The 24,588-nt window shown below is 38.1% G+C and overlaps 1 protein-coding gene across 2 annotated transcripts in view; it reads left to right on the top strand.

The window, feature by feature from the left end:
- Argl (Argininosuccinate lyase) overlaps nucleotides 1–24,588 on the top strand; it is a 350,034-nt gene that overhangs the window by 304,392 nt on the left and 21,054 nt on the right. For both annotated transcript variants that reach the window (XM_090392053.1, XM_090392054.1), the window contains exons 15-16: nucleotides 14,633–14,713; nucleotides 18,411–18,517. In XM_090392053.1, coding sequence (XP_090248179.1) covers nucleotides 14,633–14,713; nucleotides 18,411–18,517 — 188 coding nt within the window. The remainder of the gene's footprint in view (nucleotides 1–14,632; nucleotides 14,714–18,410; nucleotides 18,518–24,588) is intronic.

Raw genomic sequence — 24,588 nt, 5'->3', positions numbered from 1 at the left:
GACTCAATGTTTATGCTTCAAAAATTGCCTCTTCATGAAGAGGCACTTTATCTATCTTTGTGCACTATTATCCTTGTGAAGAGGACAATGAAGCATTAGTATATTGTATTTAATTTTAGGAATCACGCAAAGTCTGCAAACAATTAGAGGGAATCTTTAACAGGAATAAATGCAAAAATATAATATCGGTCTGGAATGACGTTTAATGGGATTATATTGATCAAGTGCATATAATAAACAACTATGTTATACCAACTTGTTTCACCAACTAAGGCACTTGATCAATATAATCCCATTAATTCCAGAGCATTTTGGTCAAAAAAATTAAACGTTTTTTATCATATATCGGTGATACTGATATTTCGTGGATGAGCACCGCAACACCTAGCACACCTGGAATATTCGCCCCTGATTAATACATTACATTACTACATTAACGATACATTCATGGTATACCTGTTTAACAAGATCCTTGCAACAGAACAAGTTCCAATAGCACAGAAAGATGGTAAAATTCATAAATTACAAATTATAGTCCATTCTCTGTCTGAAGCTCTTCTTGGAAAGGTTGGTGAGAGTCAGGATTCATAATTGTGTTACTCATTGGACAAAGGAAAAATTATACAGTTAACTTACATTTTTTAAGGCCTTTGATAGATTACCACACAACAAACGGGTAGTTAAACTAGAGCAGATAGGGTTGAATAATAGATTATTGAATTGGATAGATAATGGCTGTCTAATAGGTATCAACTGATGTGTATCCCAAGTCACTAGTGGCATGCCACGGAAGGAGGGGGGGGGGGTGTATGTTTTGGGACTCTTATTGTTTAACTTGTATGTTAATGATATTGGACAAGTATAACTTCAGAAATAAATACAGCTGTTTGCAAATAATGCAAAATTGAGACCTGTGAGGGACTATAGCAGATGTGAGTTATAGGAGGATTTGAATAGAGTGTGTGAGTGGAGAGGATACAGAGTATACAATTAATGGACTAGAGAAATACTTTTAATCCATTAAAAGAATATACTTTTAATGGAGAAATTTTGAAGGAGGTAGAGGAAATATTAGATCTAGGAGTTTTGGTTGACAGACTTGAACTTTAGGTTCACGTTGCTAAAATTGTGAGGATATCATGATGGTTTATGGCATTGATGGAGAAATGGAGAGTATGGACCTCCCTCAGTAAGTCCTTTGACTCCATGGTGGTTAGATGTTAATAATAATAATAATATTCAGGTCACTTGGTTTTAAAGGGGAATGAGAATATCTTAGAGAGAGAGAGTTAAAAAAAAGTTCCACTAAGTTGGTATGTGGGCTTTGCAATTGGCAATGTGATGAAAGATTGAGGGAATGCAGTTTGAAGAGCTTTGGGAATAGAAGAAGAGGGATATGATTCAAACATATAAATTTGTTGAGGGGTTGTTGTCAGATTAATGTAATGCCAGATTTAATAGATTAAGATAAGCATAGAACAAGAGGCCATCACTGGAAACTGTATTAGGAGGATATGAGCAAGGAAGTCAGGAGCAAGTTATTTGCATAGAGAGTGGTTTGTGAGTTGAATATATTTGTTTGAGACTGCAGTGAATGCAGAAACTGTGAGCAGTTTAAGACATGGTTTGATGTGAGAGTGTTCACCTCCAATGATGAGTTTTTTACTCCTTAAGGCTTATGTTAATAATAATAATAATATAAATGTTATATAAAGAAATTGTTTTATAAACTAATTAGATTCAATGGCAGACTCATTGTGGGAAGTTCATTCAACTGACAACATATTTTAACATACTAAATCATAAAATCCTTAACACTCCTTCCATTAACAACACATTCTGGTAATGCATTCCATTCATTGACAGTTCTCCATGTAAAAATCTACTCCTCACACCCTCTTCACCACACTCTTACATAACTTCCAGGGATGGCCTGGGGGGGGTGGGGGGGGGGGGGGGTGGGGGGGGGGGGGGGTGGGGGGGGGGGGGGGTGGGGGGGGGGGGGGGTGGGGGGGGGGGGGGGTGGGGGGGGGGGGGGGTGGGGGGGGGGGGGGGTGGGGGGGGGGGGGGGTGGGGGGGGGGGGGGGTGGGGGGGGGGGGGGGTGGGGGGGGGGGGGGGTGGGGGGGGGGGGGGGTGGGGGGGGGGGGGGGTGGGGGGGGGGGGGGGTGGGGGGGGGGGGGGGTGGGGGGGGGGGGGGGTGGGGGGGGGGGGGGGTGGGGGGGGGGGGGGGTGGGGGGGGGGGGGGGTGGGGGGGGGGGGGGGTGGGGGGGGGGGGGGGTGGGGGGGGGGGGGGGTGGGGGGGGGGGGGGGTGGGGGGGGGGGGGGGTGGGGGGGGGGGGGGGTGGGGGGGGGGGGGGGTGGGGGGGGGGGGGGGTGGGGGGGGGGGGGGGTGGGGGGGGGGGGGGGTGGGGGGGGGGGGGGGTGGGGGGGGGGGAGAAATCCATGCCATTTATTTACTTCGTCTTCTGCGCACACCTGTGCAGTGATTTGCCTTTCTCCGCTATGTTGTATTGTGCTAACAAAAAGAATGAATTAATGATAAGTGAAGAATGAATTAATGATAATGATTAATGGCTAGCCAAGTGGTTAGTATATCTGCTCCCCAGCCAAAAGGCTGCAGGTTCGAATCCTGCCGGGGACATGGATGTTTGTGATTGTCTGTGGAAATCCTGGTGGGTGGCGATTGATGGTATTGGTAGTTGTGGTTAGTTGGCGGATTGTGAGTGGTGGAGACAGAGTTGTAGAGCACATGCCCTCCCTTGATGAGTCTTTGGACTCCCTGGAGGTGACAAATAATAATAATAGGCTTATGACAGTATCAGATTTTAGCATTAGTCAGCTCTACTTAGTCAAAGATTATTGGCTACAGTGAGACTACAGTAAGGGGTATTGTATTTTCAGGGAGGACATAGGGAATAGGATGAGAAGAGAAGTATTACTACAACCATCAAAAAGAAAAGTTAAGGATGATTTTTAAAACTTAAAGTGATGGTTCATTTGAGACAGTCTGGCATGAGATATAGGCCAACAACACCAAATATGTTGTTGGTTGCTGCTAATTCATTATATCTATATCTTTCTGTGCACCAGGGGATGTACAGAAATATGGGGATGTAATGAATAGCAGATTAGCACAACGAGTGCATTCTGAGAAACTAATATGGAGATTTCAACAATGGGGACAGACTGGAGGAAGGAAAGGGTACCTGGTAAGGTAGAAATGTAATTTGTACAGTTAACTAGTGAAATGTACAAATTACATTTCCTTAAGTAATTTACTTCATGTAGATTCATATCAACTTTTAATGATTAACCAGGTTTTGACTTGTAGACTTTCTTTTATTTGTTAAAACAAAATGTTTCTCTGACATGTTATGCTGTTGTTGGATCCTATTTCGTCTTAACCTATACTTTGGATCCGACATGTTTGTCACTACGATGTTCTTAAACAAAAAATAAGTTGCTAGTTGATTTCTAATCCAAATATAGAGAAAATTTATATTTATTGACTGCACCACTCTATATCTAAATTAGTCCAAGAATTAAAGTAAAACCAACTCTCAACTATTTCTCTTTTATGTGTTATTATTATATATACTGGCCGAGTATATTTAACTTATTTAATTCACCAATATTCATAAAATATTCAAACCAAAGGGGGGCTTTGCTTTGAATATTTTATGAATGGTGCAGTAAAAGAGATTCAGGCAAAATACAACTTTAGATCAACAAACAAACATTTAATCTAGGTATAAATCTTACAATTTATACACTTTTCAATGTCATAAAGTTCCTTAGTGATCAATCACACTAATATCTCACAGTTACAAGTTTCAAATACAACAAATATGCAGTAACACTTCTTCACAAGTATACACTCTTAATTCCACACTCCAGCTAATCTCCGCAATAGTTACTGTTAATATAGGGATATTCTAGGAAGAAACACACTCATATCTCCGCATAGCAATATCAATAGTTGGATAATTCTTACCGGAAATCTTCCTTGTTCATCTACTTATATACGAACATTTCTTATAACTGTATACACATAAAAACAATTAACAGCACTCATTAAAACAAATCTTCTTAGTAATAACTGAATAAATTAACGATCGCAATTCACATAGTTAAACGTTCTTGCTCAGATCAAAACACTTGTACTCTCCTTGACATCACTTGACCAATTCAGTATTCTACTAATAACTCTTGAACTAAGGTAACACACAGTAATTCTTTAACTTGAAGTTTTTACGCACAGTTGCCTATACTTCCGGCATTTAATTAATCTTTTAAGCACTAAATATCTAAACACAGCTATCGTTTAAATTCAACTTTACTGCCTCTACTTATTCTCTTAGTACTCAGTGCTATGCTTCAAGTTTCCGTGTGTCCTTGAAAGGTCGGCCTGGAATTAAATCTCAACAAAATTATCGCTAGTCATCCAGTTGTTACTTTGCTATCTTCCGTTGCTTTGTTTGTTGTTCTACAACTTACTAGCTAACCCGCTCCTCGACTAGTAGACTTTAATTAGCTACTTGAGTGACTCGCCAACTCGTTATTATCACACTCTGATTCCCCGAATGAATCATTTTTTTTACGTTCTTAGCTTATATATTCCTTCTTCCCGCCGAAATTGTTCTTGTGCTCTCTTCAACTAAAATCCTTTCCAGCCCTTCAATTCTCTCTCTCACGCACTGTTCTAAACTTGCACGAGCTATCTTACATACGTCTCCATGACAACCAAAACAAAATATGATAAAACTGAGGTATTGCACAACATTATACCTCTACATACAGGACCAAATAAAGAATATTTATACTTCAATTAATACGTAGTTAAAATGTTGAATACAAATTCTTATAATATTAACATAGCAATAAATAAAATAAACTTAATAATATTTTAATACAGTCTTCTCACTATTATTATATATATTTGATTAATTAATTATTAATAGAACTTAAAGGTAGTTACATGAATATTAATTTATAAAAGAATACCAGCTGTGTACTACATTGATGAAAGGTACTCCAAGAGATTGATGAGGCTAGGGACTTAGGAGTGTTGGTAGATAGGGAGATGAAGTTCAGAGAACACTTTGCTAAGGTGTCCAAGATTACACATAGGATTACTTGGTTGTTGAGGAACACACTGACATCCAGAGATAAAGAGGTTATTATTCCCCTTTATAAAGCATTGATACTTCCACATTTGGATTACTATGCTCAGGTCTGGTCACCTGGATTCCTTGGAGATGAGGAGGCTGTGGAGAGGGTTCAGAGAAGAGTGACCAAGTTGGTGAGTGATATAAAAAATACTCACTACATTGATAGATTGAGAGCTTGTGGATTGCAGAGGTTGGTTGATAGGCGGAGAAGAGGGGATATGATAGAAACATTTAAATTACTGAAAGGTTTTTATAGGATTGATGCAGGAGAAATGTTTCAGCTGTGTGATAGTGATGGAAGAACAAGAGGTCATCCCTGGAAATTAAAGAAGAGTGTGGTTAACAAGGGTGTCAGAACAAGGTTTTTTGCCTGGAGGGTGGTGAACGAGTGGAATTCATTGCCTGACTTAGTTGTGAGCTGTTCGTCTGTAAATGAATTCAAGAAGAGATATGACAGATATTGTTTTGCTAGTTTGGGTCTCCTGCGATGAGTCTACTGACTCCATGGAGATACCCGTAATAATAATAATAATAATAAACAAGTGATTTACATTAAATAACAATTACAAGTCTAGCTTATGTGATGGAAGATTGTTGGTTTTTAAGCAAATAATAATTACTCAAATCTCTATATATTCAGAATCCAACACTGTCTATATGGCTGGTAGAATCTTTAGGAAGATATTTAATGCAAACACAAAACTCAAACGGTTCCCAACAGGCATTAAATTGAAAAATACTGGATTGATAGTTTAATGATATGCATCATTAGGTACATCATATGCAGTCTATACATTATTGTGTAAACTCTGTATGTGACTGTAGAAAGTATGTGAACTCTGTATGTGACTGCTGGCATAAAAGAAGTCATGAATGTTACATATACTAATTAACTATTTCCAGATGTCACAAAGTACAACCCCTTGGTTTCTATACAGTACAATTTGGAGTAAAGTGGATAACAAACAATATTAAACAGGAACTGCATGCAAAAAAGAGGCTATGGAAGAGATATAAGGAGACAGGTGAAGAGAAGATGCATGAAAAGTATAAGACACAGGCCAGAAGAGTGACTAGCATGGTAAGGAAGACGAAACTGGAATATGAGAGGAGATTGGCCCTAAGATCCAAAGAAAATTCTAGGGAATTTTTTAGATATGTGGCCAGTAGGAGGAGAAATGACTGTGGGAGAATGATATTGTGGGATAATAATGGAAATAGAGTGACTGATGCAGAGGACATAATGGAATTGTTCAATGAACACTTTGTTGGAGTATTTCATCCTAGAGGAGTCAGTTTTAATGCTAGAGGGATAGGGCAGGTTCGAGGTTTAGAGGTACAGGAGGAGAGTGTGTTTCAGATACTGTGTACTCTGGATGTCAGTAAAGCTTTGGGACTGGATGGTATTTCACCACGAGTTTTGAGAGAATGTGCTAGGGAACTGACAGTGCCTTTGACCTGGCTTTTCAATGAAAGTCTGGTTGTGGGAAATGTTTCCATGGAATGGAAGGAAGGTAAGATAGTGCCATTACATAAAGGCGGTAGCAGACTGGAAGTGTCTAATTATAGGCCAGTTTGTGTGTTATCAGTAGTTAGTAACATTCACCAACTTTCACCAGTACAGCCGCTCTGGGCTGGCAGACCATGCCTTAGATACCCACCATAAAATTCGTTGGAAGAAAACAAAAATAATTCATCGCAGCAAGTTTAAATATGAAAGATTATTCAAAGAATCTTCAGCAGCTCTAAAAAACGTTCCTAACCTCAACAAATTTGGCTGCATGAAGCTACCCCAAATCTGGGAGACTTACATTATGAGAACTTCAGCCCAACTGCCAAGACTACCAAATTAGCCTGCAAAGGGCACCATTAGGACTTTAGGAACAATATTAGTTTCTTGCTTTCTTCCTCATTTGCTTTGTGTTAGTGCCTGCATTCACATACCATATCTTTATGTTCCTGAAGATGGCAATGTGACGTTGCCGAATTATAGAAGTTATTCATTAAAGTTACCTTTAATTAATATACTTTATATGCATTGTTAATTCCGTAAATTAATTACCAGTAGTTAGTAAGATCTTGGAGAAAGTAGTGAAGGACCGTATAAAGCATTGGGCAGATGAGGGTAATGTTATCTGTGAGAGTCAGCATTGATTTGTGAAGTGACGCTCTTGTTTTAGCAATATGCTAGCCTTTTATGATAAAGTTACAAGAGCATTAGATGAGAGAAAGACATATACTGCCATTTTCTTAGACTTAGTGAAGGCATTTGACAGGGTGCCACATGATAAGCTGATATTTAAGTTGCAGCACATGGGTCTGGATGTCAGATTGGTCAACTGGATTCAGGATTGGCTGTCCGATAGGTATCAGAGAGTTGTGTATGGTGGGGCAGTTTCAAGGAAGCAGAAGATTACAAGTGGGGTCCCACAGGGCTCAGTACTGGGACCTATATTGTTTAACTTTATATCAATGACATTGTCAGTGGATTGCAAGGGGATATTCAGTTGTTTGCGGATGATGCGAAGCTGGGAAGGATTATTAGTAATAGTGCAGATGCAGCAGCCCTGCAAGATGATTTGAATAAGCTAGACAGATGGGTAAATGGATGGGGGTGTCGGTTTAATGCAGCAAAATGTAAGGTCTTGAGGTTTGGGGAAACATCAATGGGACACTGCATGCTCTATGGGAGGAGTTAAACTGGAGGAAGTAGGAGAGACAAGAGATCTGGGGTTGATGACTGATAAATACCTGAAATTTAGGGGACATATTGCAAAGGTGGTGAAGGTAACACAGAGGATTGCTGCAATAATGAGAAGGATGCTGACCTGCAGAGATAAAACAGTTATCATTCCGTTGTATAAGACCCTGATCAGACCACACTTAGACTATTGTTCTCAGATTTGGTCCCCAGGATTTGAAGGGGATAAATTAACTGTGGGAAGGGTAAAAAGGCAGATAACAAAGATGGTTTCAGGACTGTACAATGATAGTTATGAGGATCGGTTGAGAGAATGTGGACTGCAGAGTTTGGTGGATAGAAGAAAGAGAGGTGATATGATTGAGGCTTTTAAACTGTTGAGAGGTGGTTACAGGGTTGACTGGGGAGTTCTTTCGCTTGGTTGAACAGCGAGAAGGAGTGATGGCAAGAGGCCATCCCTGGAAGTTACGAAAGGAAACTGTGAGCAAGAGGGTGAGGAGTGGTTTCTTTGCATGGAAGGTGGTTGAACTAGGGAATGCATTGCCTGACAGAGTGGTGAGAGTGAGAACGGTCACTGAGTTTATGGAGTGGTATGATAGACTTTCTGTTTCTTAGGGGGGACCTTCCTTCGATGAGTCTTGATAGACTTTGTGTTTCTTAGGAAGGACCTCCCACGATGAGTCTTTTGACTCCATGGGGCCTGAATAATAATAATAGTATGCCGTGTGATCTGATGAAATTATTTCCTTTTAAGTAAGACATGGAGAAAGCTTACCAATTTACCATGTGATATTTGTTGAGTATTTGTACTGTGAGTCCACTTTCTTCTTCTTTTATCATGTTTTCAACATTGTATACATGTTCTTTTTTTTTATGAATTTTGAAACTTCCTCCAGTTTAACCTGTGTGCTTATGTTGAAAACAAGAGAGAATAAAAAAAAGAATGCATGAGAAGGAGAACAAAGTCAGATTATGAGACAAAATTATCTATGCAGTCCAAAGAAAATCCTAAAGAGCCCTTCACTGTGTAGCAAGTAAGAGGAAGGATGATTATGGAAGATAACCTGAAGATGCCAGCCTGTTTGGCAAAGTGGTTAGCGTATCCATTCTCCAGACAAAAGACTGCGGGATTCGAATTCCACTATGGGCATGGGTGTTTGTGATTGTCTGTGAAAATGCTTGTGGTGGTGGGCTGTAGATGGCATTGGTGTAGATGATGTGGTTTACTGTAATAATTGGGAATTGAGTGGTTGAGACAGAAAGTTGTAAAGTAGGTGGCCTTCCCTTGATGAGTCTTTGTACTCCTTGAAGGTGTCACGTAATAATAATAATAAAAATAACTGTAACCAGTGCCAATATTAGGAAAGTGACAGAATCAAAATAAAAGTTGAGTTACTAAGTGATCGCTTTGCAAAAGTGTGCTATCAAGGTGGATATATTGCAGTCACCAATGTTTCAGAGACTGATTGAGAATTGAGGTATACAAACTGAGGGTGCTCAGCATATTGGGAAATACTGATGTGGATACAGTAGTGGGATCAGATGGCATGTCGATTTGTGTGTTACAAGAATATGTAAGATAATTAGCAATGACTCTGACTAAGCTATTTAATCTGAGCCTCAGCTTTGGCAAGGTTCTGATTGAGTAGAAAGAAAGAAGATAGTTCCATTACATAAAGGAGACTCCAAGAATAGCAAATTACAGATCAGTTAAAGTATTGTTAAAGTTGGTTAAAGGTAGAATTTGAGAATTAGCAGATACGAATATGATACTCTGTGGTGGACAATATGGCTTTGTGAATGGTAGAGCTTGGCTTAGTAATTTATTCATATCTTATAATAGAATGAAATCTGAATTGGATAAAGGAAATGGCTACACCGTAGTACTGCTGGACTTTGCAAAGGCATTTGACAGAATACCAAATGAAAAATTATTTCATAAGGTGAATCAAATGGGAATGGATATTAAGTTGGTGGCATGGATAACGGGGTGACTAACAGGCAGAGCAGACACCATAGTAGTATATGTATGGTAGAGGAGAATCCAAGAGAATGAGGGTGACTAATATCTCTTTGCTTTCTACTAAAGCCACTAATGTTGAATTTGTATTTTAATGATATAGAGAATGACTTCAGATGGAGTATTCAGTTTTTGCTGTTGATGTAAAACTGGGGAAGCCAATAGTTAATTAAGGTGATGTAGGGATCCTGCTAGATTATTTAAATAAATTGGCAGTGTGGGCAAAGATAATGGCTATCGGTTTAATGTGTGCAAAGTGTATAGTTATGCACTTTGATATGAAAATATTATGTACACTGTATTACATTGATGGTACTGGACTGCAGGAAATTGATGAAGTTAGGGAATTGGGGGTGATGGTGAACAGATTGGAGGTTCAGAAGGCATTTTGCAAAAGTTAACAAAATAGCTCAAAGAATTACTTGGACATTGAAGAACACACTGACAAATATAGGTTATTATTCCTATATTTATAAGGCTATTATATGGCCACATCTTAACCACTCTGCATAGATTTGGTCACCTGGGTTTCTTGGCGATGAGAAGACAATGGAGCATCTAGAGATGATAGGATAGGCTGAAATTGTATGGGTTGCAAAAAAGGGGGACATTAGAGAAACTTATAAGTGACTAAAGGAGTTCTATACAATTGATACAAAATGGATTTTTCAATATTTGTCATATATTAAAAAATTTCTTTTCATCAATTTCCTGCAACCTCTGAAAGCTGTGTAATAGTGTGCTTAGTGATGATGAGTGGAGTAGAATTTTTACTTGAATGACTGGAATGGGTTGCCATGAGTTTTTTGAGGGTCTGGGATTTGATCATCTCATCAGAGGATGTAACTATAAATGAAGTGTCCAATCACTCACCACTTGGTGACAGTGACCATGAAGTGATTACCTGGGTGCTTGCCAGCAGTGTGAGAAAAGGGATATGTGGAACTACAAGGGGGGGGGGGGGATTATGAAGAGCTCGGGAAACAGCTTGCAGGTGTAGCATGGAATGAGGAGTAAGCTGGAAAGAGATCAATGCAGCTCAGGGGATTTTCAAGAACTATCTAGTAGAAGCAATGTCTAAATTTATTCCAAGGGTCAGAGGGTTAAATAAGGTAGATGTGAAATGGATGAATAAAGAGATTAAGTATGCGATACAGAGAAAAAGAGCGTTATGGAGGCAGCATAAGAGAAGTTGTAATAACCAATTCCATGAGTATTACAAAGACCAGGCAAGACGGGTTATTACTTGGTTGGTAAGGGTGGCAAAAGTGAGGTATGAGCAGCAGTTAGCTAATGAAGCCAAAAAGAATCCTAGGGAGTTCTTTTGATATGTAGCCAGAAAAAAAAAAAAGATTATGGAAGGATGACATTGATTGAAGAAAATGGTATAAGGATAGCTGTTGCAGAAGATATAGTGAAGATACTTCATGAGCAGTTCATAAAGGTTTTTCAGCCTTGTGAATGTGACTTCATGGAGAGATTGAGAGCAGTTGTTGATGGGGAGGAGAGACTGACTGTAAGTGAGCAAGAGGTGTATAGGGTGTTGAGAAAATTAGATGTTAATAAGGCTGTGAGACTTGATAATATATCACCACGTATTCTGAAGGAATGTGCCAGGGAGTTGACACCTGCCTTGACATATTTTTTTAATACGAGTCTTGCACTCGGTCAAGTTCCTAAGGAGTGGGAGGAGGGCAAGATTGTGCCACTTCATAAAGGAGGTGATCGAACTCAAGATTCAAACTAATAGGCCTATCTGTGTGTCAGGTGTTGTGGTTAAGTTGTTGGAGAAGCTTGTGAGAACTAGTATCCAGAGTTGGGTTGACAACAATAGTATTATCTTTGATGGACAGCATGGATTTGTTAAAGGATGTCATGTTTTAGTAATCTACTTACTTATTACAATAAAATGACTGCTTCCTTGGACAGAGGAAAAGGATACACAGTGATACACTTGGATTTCGCAAAGGCTTTTGATAGAGTACCTCATGATAAGTTGATAGTTAAACTAGAGCAGATGAGGTTGGATATTAGATCGGTGCATTGGATTGGAGACTGGCTATCTGATAGGTATCAACAAGTTGTGTAAGTTGTGTATGGGGGAGCGATATCCAGGAAAAGGAAAGTCACTAGTGGAGTGCCTCAGGGGTTTGTTTTAGGGCAATTACTGTTTAACTTGTATATTAATGATATTGGTGAAGATTTAGATGGAGATATTCAGTTATTTGCAGATGATGCGAAGTTGGGATGAACCATGAAGAGTAGTGAAGATGTTGTGGCCTTACAAGAAGACTTGAATAAATTGAGTGATTGGGAATGGAAATGGGGATGTGAGTTCAATGTTGCAAAATGTAAGGTTTTAAAATTTGGAAAACAAAGATGAGATGCAGAATTTATGCTTGGTGAGGATATATTGTTGGAAGTGGAGGAAAGAAGAGATCTGGGGGTGATAGTGGATAAGGATCTGAAATTTAGCGGACACATTGCCAAAATTTTGAGGACAACACAAGGGCTTCTGGGAATGATGCGGAGAACAATGACTTGTAGAAGTATGGAGATTCTTGTTCTATTATATAAAGCCATACATGGACTATTGTGGCCAGATTTGGTCACCTGGTTTTCAGAAGGATGAAGAGATGTTGGAGAGGGTCCAGAGGCGACTGACTAAGGTAATTCTGACCTCTGGAATGTCGAGTATGAAGAAAGATTGAGAAGATGTAATTTGCAGAGTCTGATGGACAGGAGAAAGAGTGGAGATATGATAGAGACCTACAAGTTGGTATGGGGTTATTATAGGATCAATGTTGGAGTAGTTCTACAGAAAATAGTGGGAGATCGGGGGAGAACCACAGGTCCCCTGGAAACTGTATAAAGAGATGGAGAGGAGAGACTGACTGTAAGTGAGCAAGAGGTGTATAGGGTGTTGAGCAAACTAGATGTTAATAATTCTGTGAGACTTGGAATATATCACCACATATTCTGATGGAATGTGCCAGTGAGTCGACATCTGCCTTGACATATTTTTTTAATATGCGTCTTTGCACTGGGTCAAGTTCCTAAGGTGTGGAAGGAGGGCAAGATTGTGCTGCTTAATATGGGAGGTGATAGAACTCTAGCATCAAATTATGAGCCTATCTGTGTGTCAGGTGTTGTGGTTAAGTTGTTGGAGAAGCTTGTGAAAACTAGGATCCAGAATTGAGTTGACAACAATGGTATTTTCTTTGATGGACAGCATGGCTTTGTTAAAGAGAGGTCATGTTTTTGTAATCTGCTTACTTCTTACAATAAGGTGACTGCTTCCTTGGACAGAGGAGAGGGAGATATACTTAGATTTTGCAAAGGCTTTTGATAGATTACCTCATTATAAGTTGATAGTCAAACTAGAGTTGATGGGGTTTGATATTAGATTACTGCATTGGATCGGTAACTGGCTTTCTGATAGATATCAGCAAGTTGTGTGTGGGGGGAGCAATATCCCAGCAAAGGAAAGTGACTACTGGTGTACCTTAGGGATCTGTTTTAGGGCCATTACTGTTTAACTTGTATATTAATGATATTAGCGAAGATTTGAATAGAGATATTCAGTTGTTTGCAAATGATGCAAATTTGGGAGGAACTATGAAGAGTAGAGAAGATGTTGTGGCCTTTCAAGAAGACTTGAATAAAATTGAGTGATTGGGAATGGGGATGCGAGTTCACTGTTGCAAAAGGTAAGGTTTTAAAATTTGGTAAACAAAGATGGGATGCAGAATTTATGCTTTGTGGGGATATATTGTTGCAGGTGGAGGATATAAAGGATCTTGGGATGATAGTGGATAAGGATCTGAAATTTAGGGGACACATTGCCAAAGTTGTGAAGACAATACAAAAGTTTCTGGGAATGATGCAGAGGACACTGAATTATAGAAGTATGGAGATTCTTGTTCCATTGTATAAGGCTTTGATTAAGCCACACATAGATTACTGTGCCCATATTTGGTCACCTGGTTTTCAAAAGGACAAAGAGATGTTGGAAAGGTCCCAGAGGTGACTGACTAAGGTAGTTTCTAACCTCTGGAATGTTGAGTATGAGGAAAGATTGAGAAGATGCAACTTGCAGAGTCTGGTGGACAGGAGGAAGAGGAGTGATATGATAGAGACCTACAAGTTAGTAAGGGGTTGTTATAGGATCAATGTTGGAGAGGTTCTACAGAAAACAGTGGGAGATCAGGGGAGAACCAGAGGTCATCCCTGGAAACTGTATAAAGAGGGTGTGAGCAGGGGAGTGAGAAGCAGGTTTTTTGCATGCAGAATTGTGAATGATTAGAATGCGTTGCCTGAGAGTGTGGTGCCTGCAGAGAATTTCAGTGTGTTGTAAGCATGGTATGATGTGCTGTGTGTATGATAAAAGGACCTCCTAGATGAGTCTTTGACTACATGGGGTCTTCAGGTAATAATAATAAGTGGTTTTGAGTGCTATCGCAGTGAATGAGTTTAAGGAGAGGTATGATATTGTCTGAATAATGGCTAGTGTGGGCTTTCCCCTAAGTGAGTCTTCTTGACTTACTTAGGGATAAAAAGATAAAATATCACAATAATGATAATTTCATGGAGTACAGTTGTAATAATAATAATAATATCTTACTATTATATTTCAGAATACAAAATATGTTTTTTTCTGATTGTATTATCATATAAGTATGTGCAATTTGATGCTTTTGCATTTTACCTGTAAACATTTATACTGTTACTGTATTTAGATCCATCCTGAGAAATGCCTTGCAGCTTTGAGTTGCGATATGCTAGCAACTGATATTGCATATTACCTTGTTTCTAAAAGTGTAAGTGCAAATTTGAAAATTTATTTTTATGTAATCACTTAAAACAATATTTTTATCTCTTTCAGACTTTTCATTATATTTTTTTAATGGAGCATTTATAACATAAGTACGAAATGATAATTATAGTAATGACATTGACAAACAATGACATTTATTTTATTATCACAATTTTTACATATATGAGGTCTAGCAGAAAAGTAAGGAAACAAAATTCATATAAAATCTTGTATTCAATTAATCATCTGATACATCATGGTCACCTTCAAAGTACCCCCCCCCTCCACACATACACACACACACACACACACACACACACACACACACACACACACACACACACACACACACACACACACACACACACACACAAAATGCGCTGCTGCCAATGTTCCTTCCATGCAGTATAACAGGAGTGGAAGTTCTCTTCTGTTAGCAAATTTATGGCCCCTGTCACAGCTCTTTGGATGTTTTCTGCAGTCTCAAAATGGGTACCTTTCATCTTGTTCTTGAGGAAAAGGAAAAAAAAAGTCACATGGAGACAAGTTGGATGAGCACGTTGGCTGTTCCAACACTGGAATGCATTTCTTGGCTAAATACTTGCAAATTAACAGCATAGAATGAAAAGGCACATTGTTATTATGCAAAATGCGATCATTAACACTTGTTAATACCTGGACATACCTGTAAGACACATTTTCACACCCATTTAAGGATTTCTTTATAGTAAATTTGATTGCTACAAAGAAGTCCTTCACTTCCCCAAAGGTTGTTCATCATTCTTGTTGTGACAGGCTGCCCTGCTCATTGCTCACCTTTTATGCTTTCTCTCCTCTCCAAAAACATCTTGCACCATTTAAACACTTGAGCACATGGTTAACAATCATTACCATATTCCTGCTTATTTATATCAAAGGTTTCAGTAACACTGTCATTCAGTTTAATGAAAAATTTAATTGCACAATGTCCAAGATTTTGCTCTTCCATTTTCATGATGAACACATACTAGACATACACATACTAAAAACACAATAACTCGACAGGTGTTTACCCCACCAACAGAAACGGATATTGGCGGAAAGAGTGAGAATCACGCTAATATACTATGTCATCTTTGGTTTGGCTGTGCTGCCAGTTGTCATGATACAAAGAAATCTCATTAGTTTTCTGCTAGCCCTCTTAATGGAAATGATTAGAAGGACTTTGACATAAGAGGGTATGGTTCAATGGCATAGCTATGGGGGAGGGGGGCAGTCCACCCCTGGTGGCACGTTGCGTTTAAGAAATCTTGCCATACTGTCTATAGAACATCAAGTGAGTGATAGACTTCGACAATGTCATCAATGATTTTGATAATGGAAAAGCTAGAAAAAATAACATTTTAGAATGTTGGAATTAAAGTTTTACTTCAAAAATAAACTTATTGTTTTTTTTTATTTCCCTATATGTTGTTTTGACTTTTTGTAGTATTTTTGGTGTGTATTAAGAGGAGCGGCAAACTCAGGGACTGCCCCTGACAGCAAAAGCTCTAGCTACACCACTGATATGGTTCCCTTGTATAATGTCTTGATGAAACTGCAGATGTGCTGTTCACAGCAGCCCATATGCAGCCTGATCAGGTCACCTGGTTTTCAAGGGGATTAAGATCTTAGGCAAGGTCCAGGGAATATTCTGGAATATGAAGACAGATTGAGGAATGCAATCTGCAGAGCCTTGAGAATAGAAGGAGAGAGGATATGATCTAAACATAAGTTTGTGAGGAATTGTTAGCAGATTAATGTAGAGGAGATATTTCAGAGACAGAGGCAACACTAAAAGTCATTCCTGGAAGCTGGAAGCAAGAAAGTGAGGAGCTGATTCTTTGTATGGAGAGTGGTTTGTGAGTTTTAGTGCATTTAAATAGTCAATACCCTAAATCCACTTCACAATGGAACAGGAAGCTAATGACTGTTTACCCTTCCTGGATACACTAATCACATGGCTTTCAGATGGTTTCTTATCTATTTCTGTTTATAGAAAACCACACATACAGGCAGATATTTGCATAAACAGTCACACCATCATCCAGTTCAACAATATGGTAGCCTAAAAACTAACTCACAGAGCTAGAGCTATTTGTTCCAATGACAGTGCTCTTACTGCTGAACTCACTTACTTATATCACACCTTCTTAGCCAATGGATATAATATCCATAGGATAGAAAAAAATACTAAATGCTTCCCAGAAATATCCTCTATTGCCTACCACACAAGGCTGCACCGAAACTGTTACCATCCCATACATTCAAGGCACATCTGAAAAGATATTTAGAGTGCTCAATAAATATCAGCTATGCACTGTATTTAAACCTTATGTCAAATTGGCAACTCTCATCCATTCACCAAGGACAAACTCTCTTCTTCATTACATCCAGGAGTTTATGAAGTGCCCTGTTCTTGTGACTGGGCTTATTACAGACAGACGGGAAGAACTGTTGAAATCCGCCTTGGTGAACATACAAAATATATCCGACACTATCGTTATGGCAAGTTGGGTCTAGCAGACCATGCCCACACTTGAAACTTCACCGGCCACCACCGGTTCCATCCTCTTAATTCAATGTGGTCTCATAGTCAATTGCAGGGATGACTGGAGAGCAATTCCAGGCAGAGAAGGCCAACTCTAGGCAGTTTACCCAGATGGAGATAACTATCTGGCTAATTAACTACATCTTTGCATTTTAGTTTCCATTGGTCTTTTGTTGTTCATCTATATGAGATTGGTGACAAAGGAAAAGTGATATCCTTTGGCTATATGATAATATAAAAGAACTGCGACCTTTTCTCTATCTCTCTCATGCTATCTGTCTTTTCTTTCTCCTAATACTATTAGGCTCTCTTACAACCCTGTACTAACTACTCTAAGCTTATGATGAGCAACCCTTTGCTTTTTTACCTCAATAAAAGTTGAAACCGGTCTGGGTGACCCTTCCCATAATGCATAGCATTATACATGTCTGCAAGGTTATGTGCTTTGCATTATGGGATACTAAGGCAAGTGATGTGACATCATTAGCTTCTATATACGAGTTTTCCAGTCCTGTAAATATTTCAGCCACAAACTTTGTTTGCTTACATTTGGATAAAGGATTAAACCAAGTATATAATTTCTTGGTATCTTTAATTTATATCACCAAACAGCTTCAAAATCTTTGTGTTACACAAAATCTTCATGTTTTCCACTTTTGCTCTTAAGGACACATATCCTCTGTTGTTATCAACTCTATTCACTTTTGTATCATCTTGTAAAATTCTGTATCTCAACATTTCTAGTCCTGGCATTATTGCAGTCATCCTCAGAAAACCAAGTTTCACTCACACCAATTATCTCTGGGCATGCTGACTCACTTAATGCTACTAACTCAACCTCTTTATTTCTGATACTATTTACATCACTATACAAACATGTGGGAAATTATGTTTGTATAGTGATGTATAGCAATTCCCCACTCTTAGAGGCCATCCCACCAACACCATCACTCTCTAATCTGGCTGTTATAGTACACCTCTCTCTTCGATTGAATAATAATAATAATTAAGAATTTAATAAAGATTTAAAGAATAAACATCAAAGAATTCAATGAAGAATTAGTTTCACTTGTATAATAATCAAAATTATTATTCTGTAGAAAAAAGTGAAAAAGAATAAAATAATTTTCAGGTTCCATTCCGAGATGCTCACAGAATGGCTGGCGAAGTTGTATCTTTAGCAGAAGAAAAAAATTGTGACATTGCTGCACTAACCATCAGTGATCTGAGGACTATATCGTAAGTTTCATAGTTTGTAGCCATTTTAAGTTTATTATTTACTATGTCTTTTAGAATAGGAATTATGTTCTCTGTCTCTTTTGTAGATGATCTATTCATTTTTTTTATCACAAGGAGGGGAAAAATATCACTATCTGGAAAATGTCTCTGTCAAGAAACATAAGGAAACACTCTGCTAGCAAAGTGTTGGTCTTATGTTTCTTGCAGAATGTTTGAAATGGTTATGTGACATCTTTAGACTGATCGAGAGAAAGAATGAATGATTGGATCAAGGGGATTATTGTTCCAATATATAAATGAGTCTCAAAAAGGGAGTGTAGCAGTTATAAAGGAATAGCATTATTTTTTCACTGTACAAAGATTTATAAAGGATAATGGTAACAAAAATAAAAGAAGAGCAGTTTGGTTTTAGAAAAAAGCAATCAACTGTTGATTTTTGCTGAAAGAGATGACAGAAAGACACTGGAAATTTGGAAAAAAAAACTGTTTATGACATTTCTTGATTTAGAAAGATCCTTTGATTGGAATCAACTGGATAAATGGAATAGTATGACACAGAACTACAAATCACCAAGGTTTGGTTCTTGTTTTCAAATTCTTTCATTTCTACTTGAATAATATTTGTGTATCTAAGTCTACAGTTTGCTTCTGAACACTGCTCAACTTGATTCCTTTAAAAATTTTCTTACACACTTTTCTTTTCAATATGCTATTTGATTTTTTCTCTCCAAACTAAATGGTGATCACTTCCAGTCTCAAATTTTGTGTATACTGTTGTGTCTTGAACTAACATGAAGAGTAGCAATGTTTTCTTTTGTAATTCTTCAATAGCTTTTTTTTCTATTATCACCCTCAGAATGTTTTTTACTGAAGTCTAAATGTTTTCCTCAAAAATGTCATTTGACATTACTTGATTTGTTATTTTGGAGTCATAGATGGCAAATTAAACATAGCGTATTTCCATTTACTTCTATAAATGCAAATTTCTCTATCCACATTTTATTGAATCCTCTGTTTTCTTCGATTATTTTTCTTTTTCTTGAACTCATATTAGGAGGGTTATTATCACAAATTTACCTGCAAATAAAAACACAAATTCAACATAATAACATAATAAAAATTCATTTGTGCATAACATTACCTGACACTAAATTAAACACCAGTTTAGTACCTGTTTAGTACAATAAATAAATTAACTAACAGAATATTTATTTTGATTAAAATCCATATGTATCTAAAAACCGTGACAGCTGATCAATTAGTTCAAATTTTCGCTGTGGCGCTAGTGACCTTAGGCATACATAACACATGTCACATGCATAGTATCTAGTGCCATGAACAAGCCGTATCAAAAAATAACATTTAGTTGTTTGTATTAATTATCTTTTAATTCAATATAAAAAAGCCGCACTTTGTTCAGCCAAGAGCCACATGTGGCTTCGGAGCTGCCAGTTCCCGACCCCTGGTGTAGAAGCTGAACAGGAGACAAGAGTCTATGGATGTGTCAAAAGGATAATATTTTGTTGTGCTAAGAGTTAGCAATAATGTGAAACTAGCTAATGGAATTAAAGAGAACATAATTGAGGGAGCAAATGATTGTATGACTCAAGAAATGGAAGCAAGCAGGACCATGGAAGTTGAAGAAAGTGCAGCTCAAGAAAAGAAAGTGAGTGACACTGTAGAAGTGATGGAAAATAGGAATGACAGGCTGACAGACAGTGTAACTGCCAGGATGCAAGACTTGAAAAAATGAGTTGATCAGAATGAGAAGTGAGGTGAAAAATATATTCAGTGAGATGAGAAGTTTGAGGAATAAGAATGAAAGAGTACAAAAGGTTAGGATGAAGGGAAGTAGAAAAAAAGAGATGATGAATGACTTCAGAATTGCAATGTATGGCAATTCCATTATTAGTGATGTGTAGCATGGACACATATTACTAATAATGATGTGAATGTGAGAATCCATAATGTGTGTTTTCCAGGAGGGAGAATTGCTGCAAGGAGAAGAGCAATGAGTGATGTAAGCAAGAGAGCAGAGGAAGTAAGAGGTGCAGCAAAAGATTAGGAGAGAGGAACTAGTGAGACTGAAGTGGTTGTAAATGAGAATAATAGTAGTGTGACAAATAATGATGAGAAAACAAGAATGCAAGATGGATACGGAATTGGAGGGAAGTCAGAGTGAAGAGAGACAGTATATGGAGAGTGGATGTTGGAAGTAGTTGTAGTGAATGTGTGTATGATGATGGTCACCATGGGATGTAAGGATGTAGTTAATCTGAGGAGATAGATGAATAAGAAGCTAAGTGATAAAGGTGATTGGGAATAGTTAGGTGTGGGGAAATCGCAGCCAACAAGTGACATGAATGGGACTGGTTATTGATCTAAAAGTGAATTGCTGTGTTTATTTACAAATGCCAGGAGCATCAGAAATAAACACAGAAGTTTTGCTGATTGAGTTTATTCATCCAAAAATTGTTCCTAGTGAAACATAGTTAGATAAGGATGATATCCTGATGAGAATAGAAATGGAAGGGTACGATGCTTTTCGTGAGGATAGAAAAAACAATAAGGGAGGGGGGGAGAGTGCTGTTGTTGATAGCAGGCAAATTATGTCTGCACAAAGTGGAGATGCAAGAGAGAAATAGTGGCAATGGTCAGTATGGTGTGAAGTGGAAGTTAACAGGAAGAGACACTTTGTCAGATGCTGCTGTAGGCCAGGGAATGGAAGGAGGTGATGAAAAAAGGGAACTGCCAGTTCAGTGTTGCAAAATGTAGCATTTTGAAATTTGAAAAACAATAATGGGATGTGAAGTGGTGGTCAACAAGGATCTAAAATTCAGGGACCAGATTGCACAAACTGTGAAGTCATCACATCAGATAATGAGAATGATGAAGAGGACCTTCACATACAGAAATAAAGATGTTATGATTCCATTGTATAAGGTCTTGTTCAGGCCTTATATGAGTTATTGTGCAGATTTAGTTACCTGGTTGTCATAGTAACAAGGATATGCTAGAAAGGGTTCAAAATGATTCACAAAGGTGGTAACTGGCTTTGGAATGTGGAATATGAAGACAAATTGAGGAAATGTAATTTGCAAAACCTCATGAATAGAAGGAAGGGAAGTGGGATATGAATGAGACATATGAGTTTGTCAGGGGGTGTTATCAGGTTAACATGGAAGAAATATTTCATAGAATGAGAGGGGAAGGGGTAAATAGAACAAGAGGCCAACCATGGAAATTATCTAAGGAGGGAATGAGCAAAGGAGAGAGCAAGTTTTAACGAGTGGAATGCATTGTTTGAATGTGTAGGTTTTGAATGCAAATACACTGAATGAGTTTAAGGCACGGTTTGATGAGTTTTGTGTGTGATAGTGTGTACTTTCTGATGAGTTTCCAACTCCATGGAAATCTGATCTTAATAATAATAATCTTTTCATTTTCTAAGAAATTCTTATTGTATGGGAGAATTTCCCAGAAAATTCTTGTTATATTTGAAATTTTTTTCAATGTGATTTTAGCAAATAATTACCTTTTATCATTTTACTAATTACACAATCCATAGAAAGGCTCCCTTTGATTGTAACATTACTAACATCTCAGAAACTTAATCATCAAATAAATAAACTGTGGAAATAATAAAATTTTTGTGAGTGTATGAAGGGATGATTCATGAAGTCCTACTCCTTTATCAACATGTGGATAAGAGGGTGGCTGCTGGACAAATATAAAAAAGTGATATATGGAAGAGCAGAATCCAGATGAAAGCAGGTGACTAGTGGTGTGCCGCAAGGTTCAGTGCTAGGACCTCTACTGTTTAATTTGTACATAAATGAGATAGGAAATAGCCTGAAAAGAAATATTTAGTTGTTTGCTGATGATGCAAAATTAGGTAAAGTAATAGTTAATCAAGGTGATGTGGAAAGTTTGCAGGACAATTTAAATGGGCTGTCAGTATGGTCAAAAGATAATGGGTATCAGTTTAATGTCGAGAAATGTAAAGTTATGCATTTTGAGATAAATAGATTACAAGCTGTGTGCCACATTGATGGAACTGTACTCCAAGAAATAAATGAAGTTAGAGATGTAGGGGTGGTGATAGACAGCAAGAGTTATATCAGTTTACATATTGCTATGGTAGCTCATAAGGTTACTTGGCTATTGAAGGACAAGCAGAGATAAGGAAGTTGTTATTTCTCTTTATAAGGCCCCCATCTGGATTACTGTGCTCAGGTATGGCTATCCCAGGTTTCTTGGGGATGAGGAAGCAATGGAGAAGATTCAGAAGTGAGTGACCAAGATGATAAGTGGTCTGTGGAATGTTCCTGATGAGGATAGATTGAGGGTGTGTGGATCGAAGAAGTTGGTTGATAGGAGAAAAAGAGAGAATATGATGGAACATTTAAGTTACTTAAAGGGTTTTCTAGAATTGATGCAGGGGAAATGTTTCAGCACTTGGCTAGAGGGGCCAGAACAAAAGGTCATCCCCAGGGTGTTGAATAGAGATGTGGTTAGTAGGGGTGTGAAGACTAGATGTTTTGCTTGGAGAGCTGTGAATGAGTGAAATGGGTTGCCAGAGTCAGTTGTTAGTGCTTTGTCTGTTAATGGGTTCAAGGAGAGGTACAATAGATTGTGTGGATAGTTTTGGTCTCCCGAAATAAGTCTATGGACTCCATGGATGTGCCTGTGCAATAATAATAATAACTTGTTTTTAAGCTATTATCTGTGTAATTTAATTCATTGCAAGTCCTCACTTTCACATAAAAAGATGACTGAACTGTGCCTTAAATACATTCAAACATTTCTGCATTCTGAGGGAATGCATTCCACTCATATCTGTAACAACTAGTATTGGCTTAGCGGTCTCATTCCCATGAAAGGTGATCATATTCAGTGTAGTTTCTCTGATTATATAAACTACTGGTATAGAACTAATTAATCACAGACCAGAGAGAGTGAGATAGGGAAAAAAAAGACACTAGCCTTGGAAGTTGCAATGTGTGAGTAAGGTAATGATAGCAGGGGAGTGGTGTGTGAGGAGGATATGTCCAGAAAATGTGCAAACACAGTAAAACAGTAAATGAGTTTAAGGTGCCAAATAATGAACATATGGATTACAATGCTTTCTTGCAGTGAGTCTTACAATGACTTGTTGCCATCATCTATATTCTACAGAAGCTGAAATTTGCTTAGCTTTGTCCATAAAACTAATTGTGACATTCCTAAATATTTCATATTTGGACACATATTGCTAATTTTTGAAGACTGTAGATCAGTCTTTTTCTTTTCTTAAGCATCCCATGTTCATCCTTCAGTGCTGATTTACTTTGACTGTTTCTTTGTCATCTTCTTCTTCTCTCTTCCATCATCTATGTTGATGATGATGAGGCCGAATTCTTTCCACTTCAGTCACAGAACTCTCCAGGGTTCTGTGAACCCTGGAGAGTCCAAACAATTCTGTCCAGTTTAGTGTTGCTTGTTCTGATTTGGTTTTCGGGTCCTCTTTTATTTTGTCTATCCATCTAATTCTGTGCCACCCTTTGGATCTTTTACATTCCATCATCATATACAGATCTTTAGTTGGTAATCTTTCTATTCCCATTCTGGTCACATGGTCAAACCATGGCAGTTTTCTTTTTTGGATTTTGTCTATTATTGTTATGTCTTCGTTTCTTAGTCTATCCAGTAGAGATACTCCAAGTAATCTTCTTAGCCAGCCCATTTCAGTAGTTAATAATTTTTTCACTTCAGCTTTTTTCAGATTTCAGCATTCCCTTCCATAGAGACGTATTGGGAGGACCATTGTCTCATAGATTCTTACTTTTGTTACTTGTTTGATGTCTCTTAACTTCCATATTTTGTTTAGTCATCCAAAAGTTTGGGATGCTTGGCTAATTCATCTGTTTATATCTTTTGTAATTTCACCATTGTACTCAATTCAGACAACTGACCAGGGATTCTCACTAATGCCCAATCCTCATCTCTCGTGGGTGAACCTGTTAAAAGGTCAGTCTACGTGGATAGTGAGCAAATGAGGATAGGCTGGCAATATGGGATTTAGCCAACTA

The sequence above is a fragment of the Typopeltis vanoorti genome, chromosome 4 (genome assembly GCF_054136105.1).
Source record: "Typopeltis vanoorti isolate ZY-2024b chromosome 4, IOZ_Tvanoo_1.0, whole genome shotgun sequence".
NCBI classification, from domain to species: Eukaryota; Metazoa; Arthropoda; class Arachnida; order Uropygi; family Thelyphonidae; genus Typopeltis; species Typopeltis vanoorti.
Note: the sequence above shows the minus strand (reverse complement) of the source record. Positions and strands in the feature narration are given on the sequence as shown.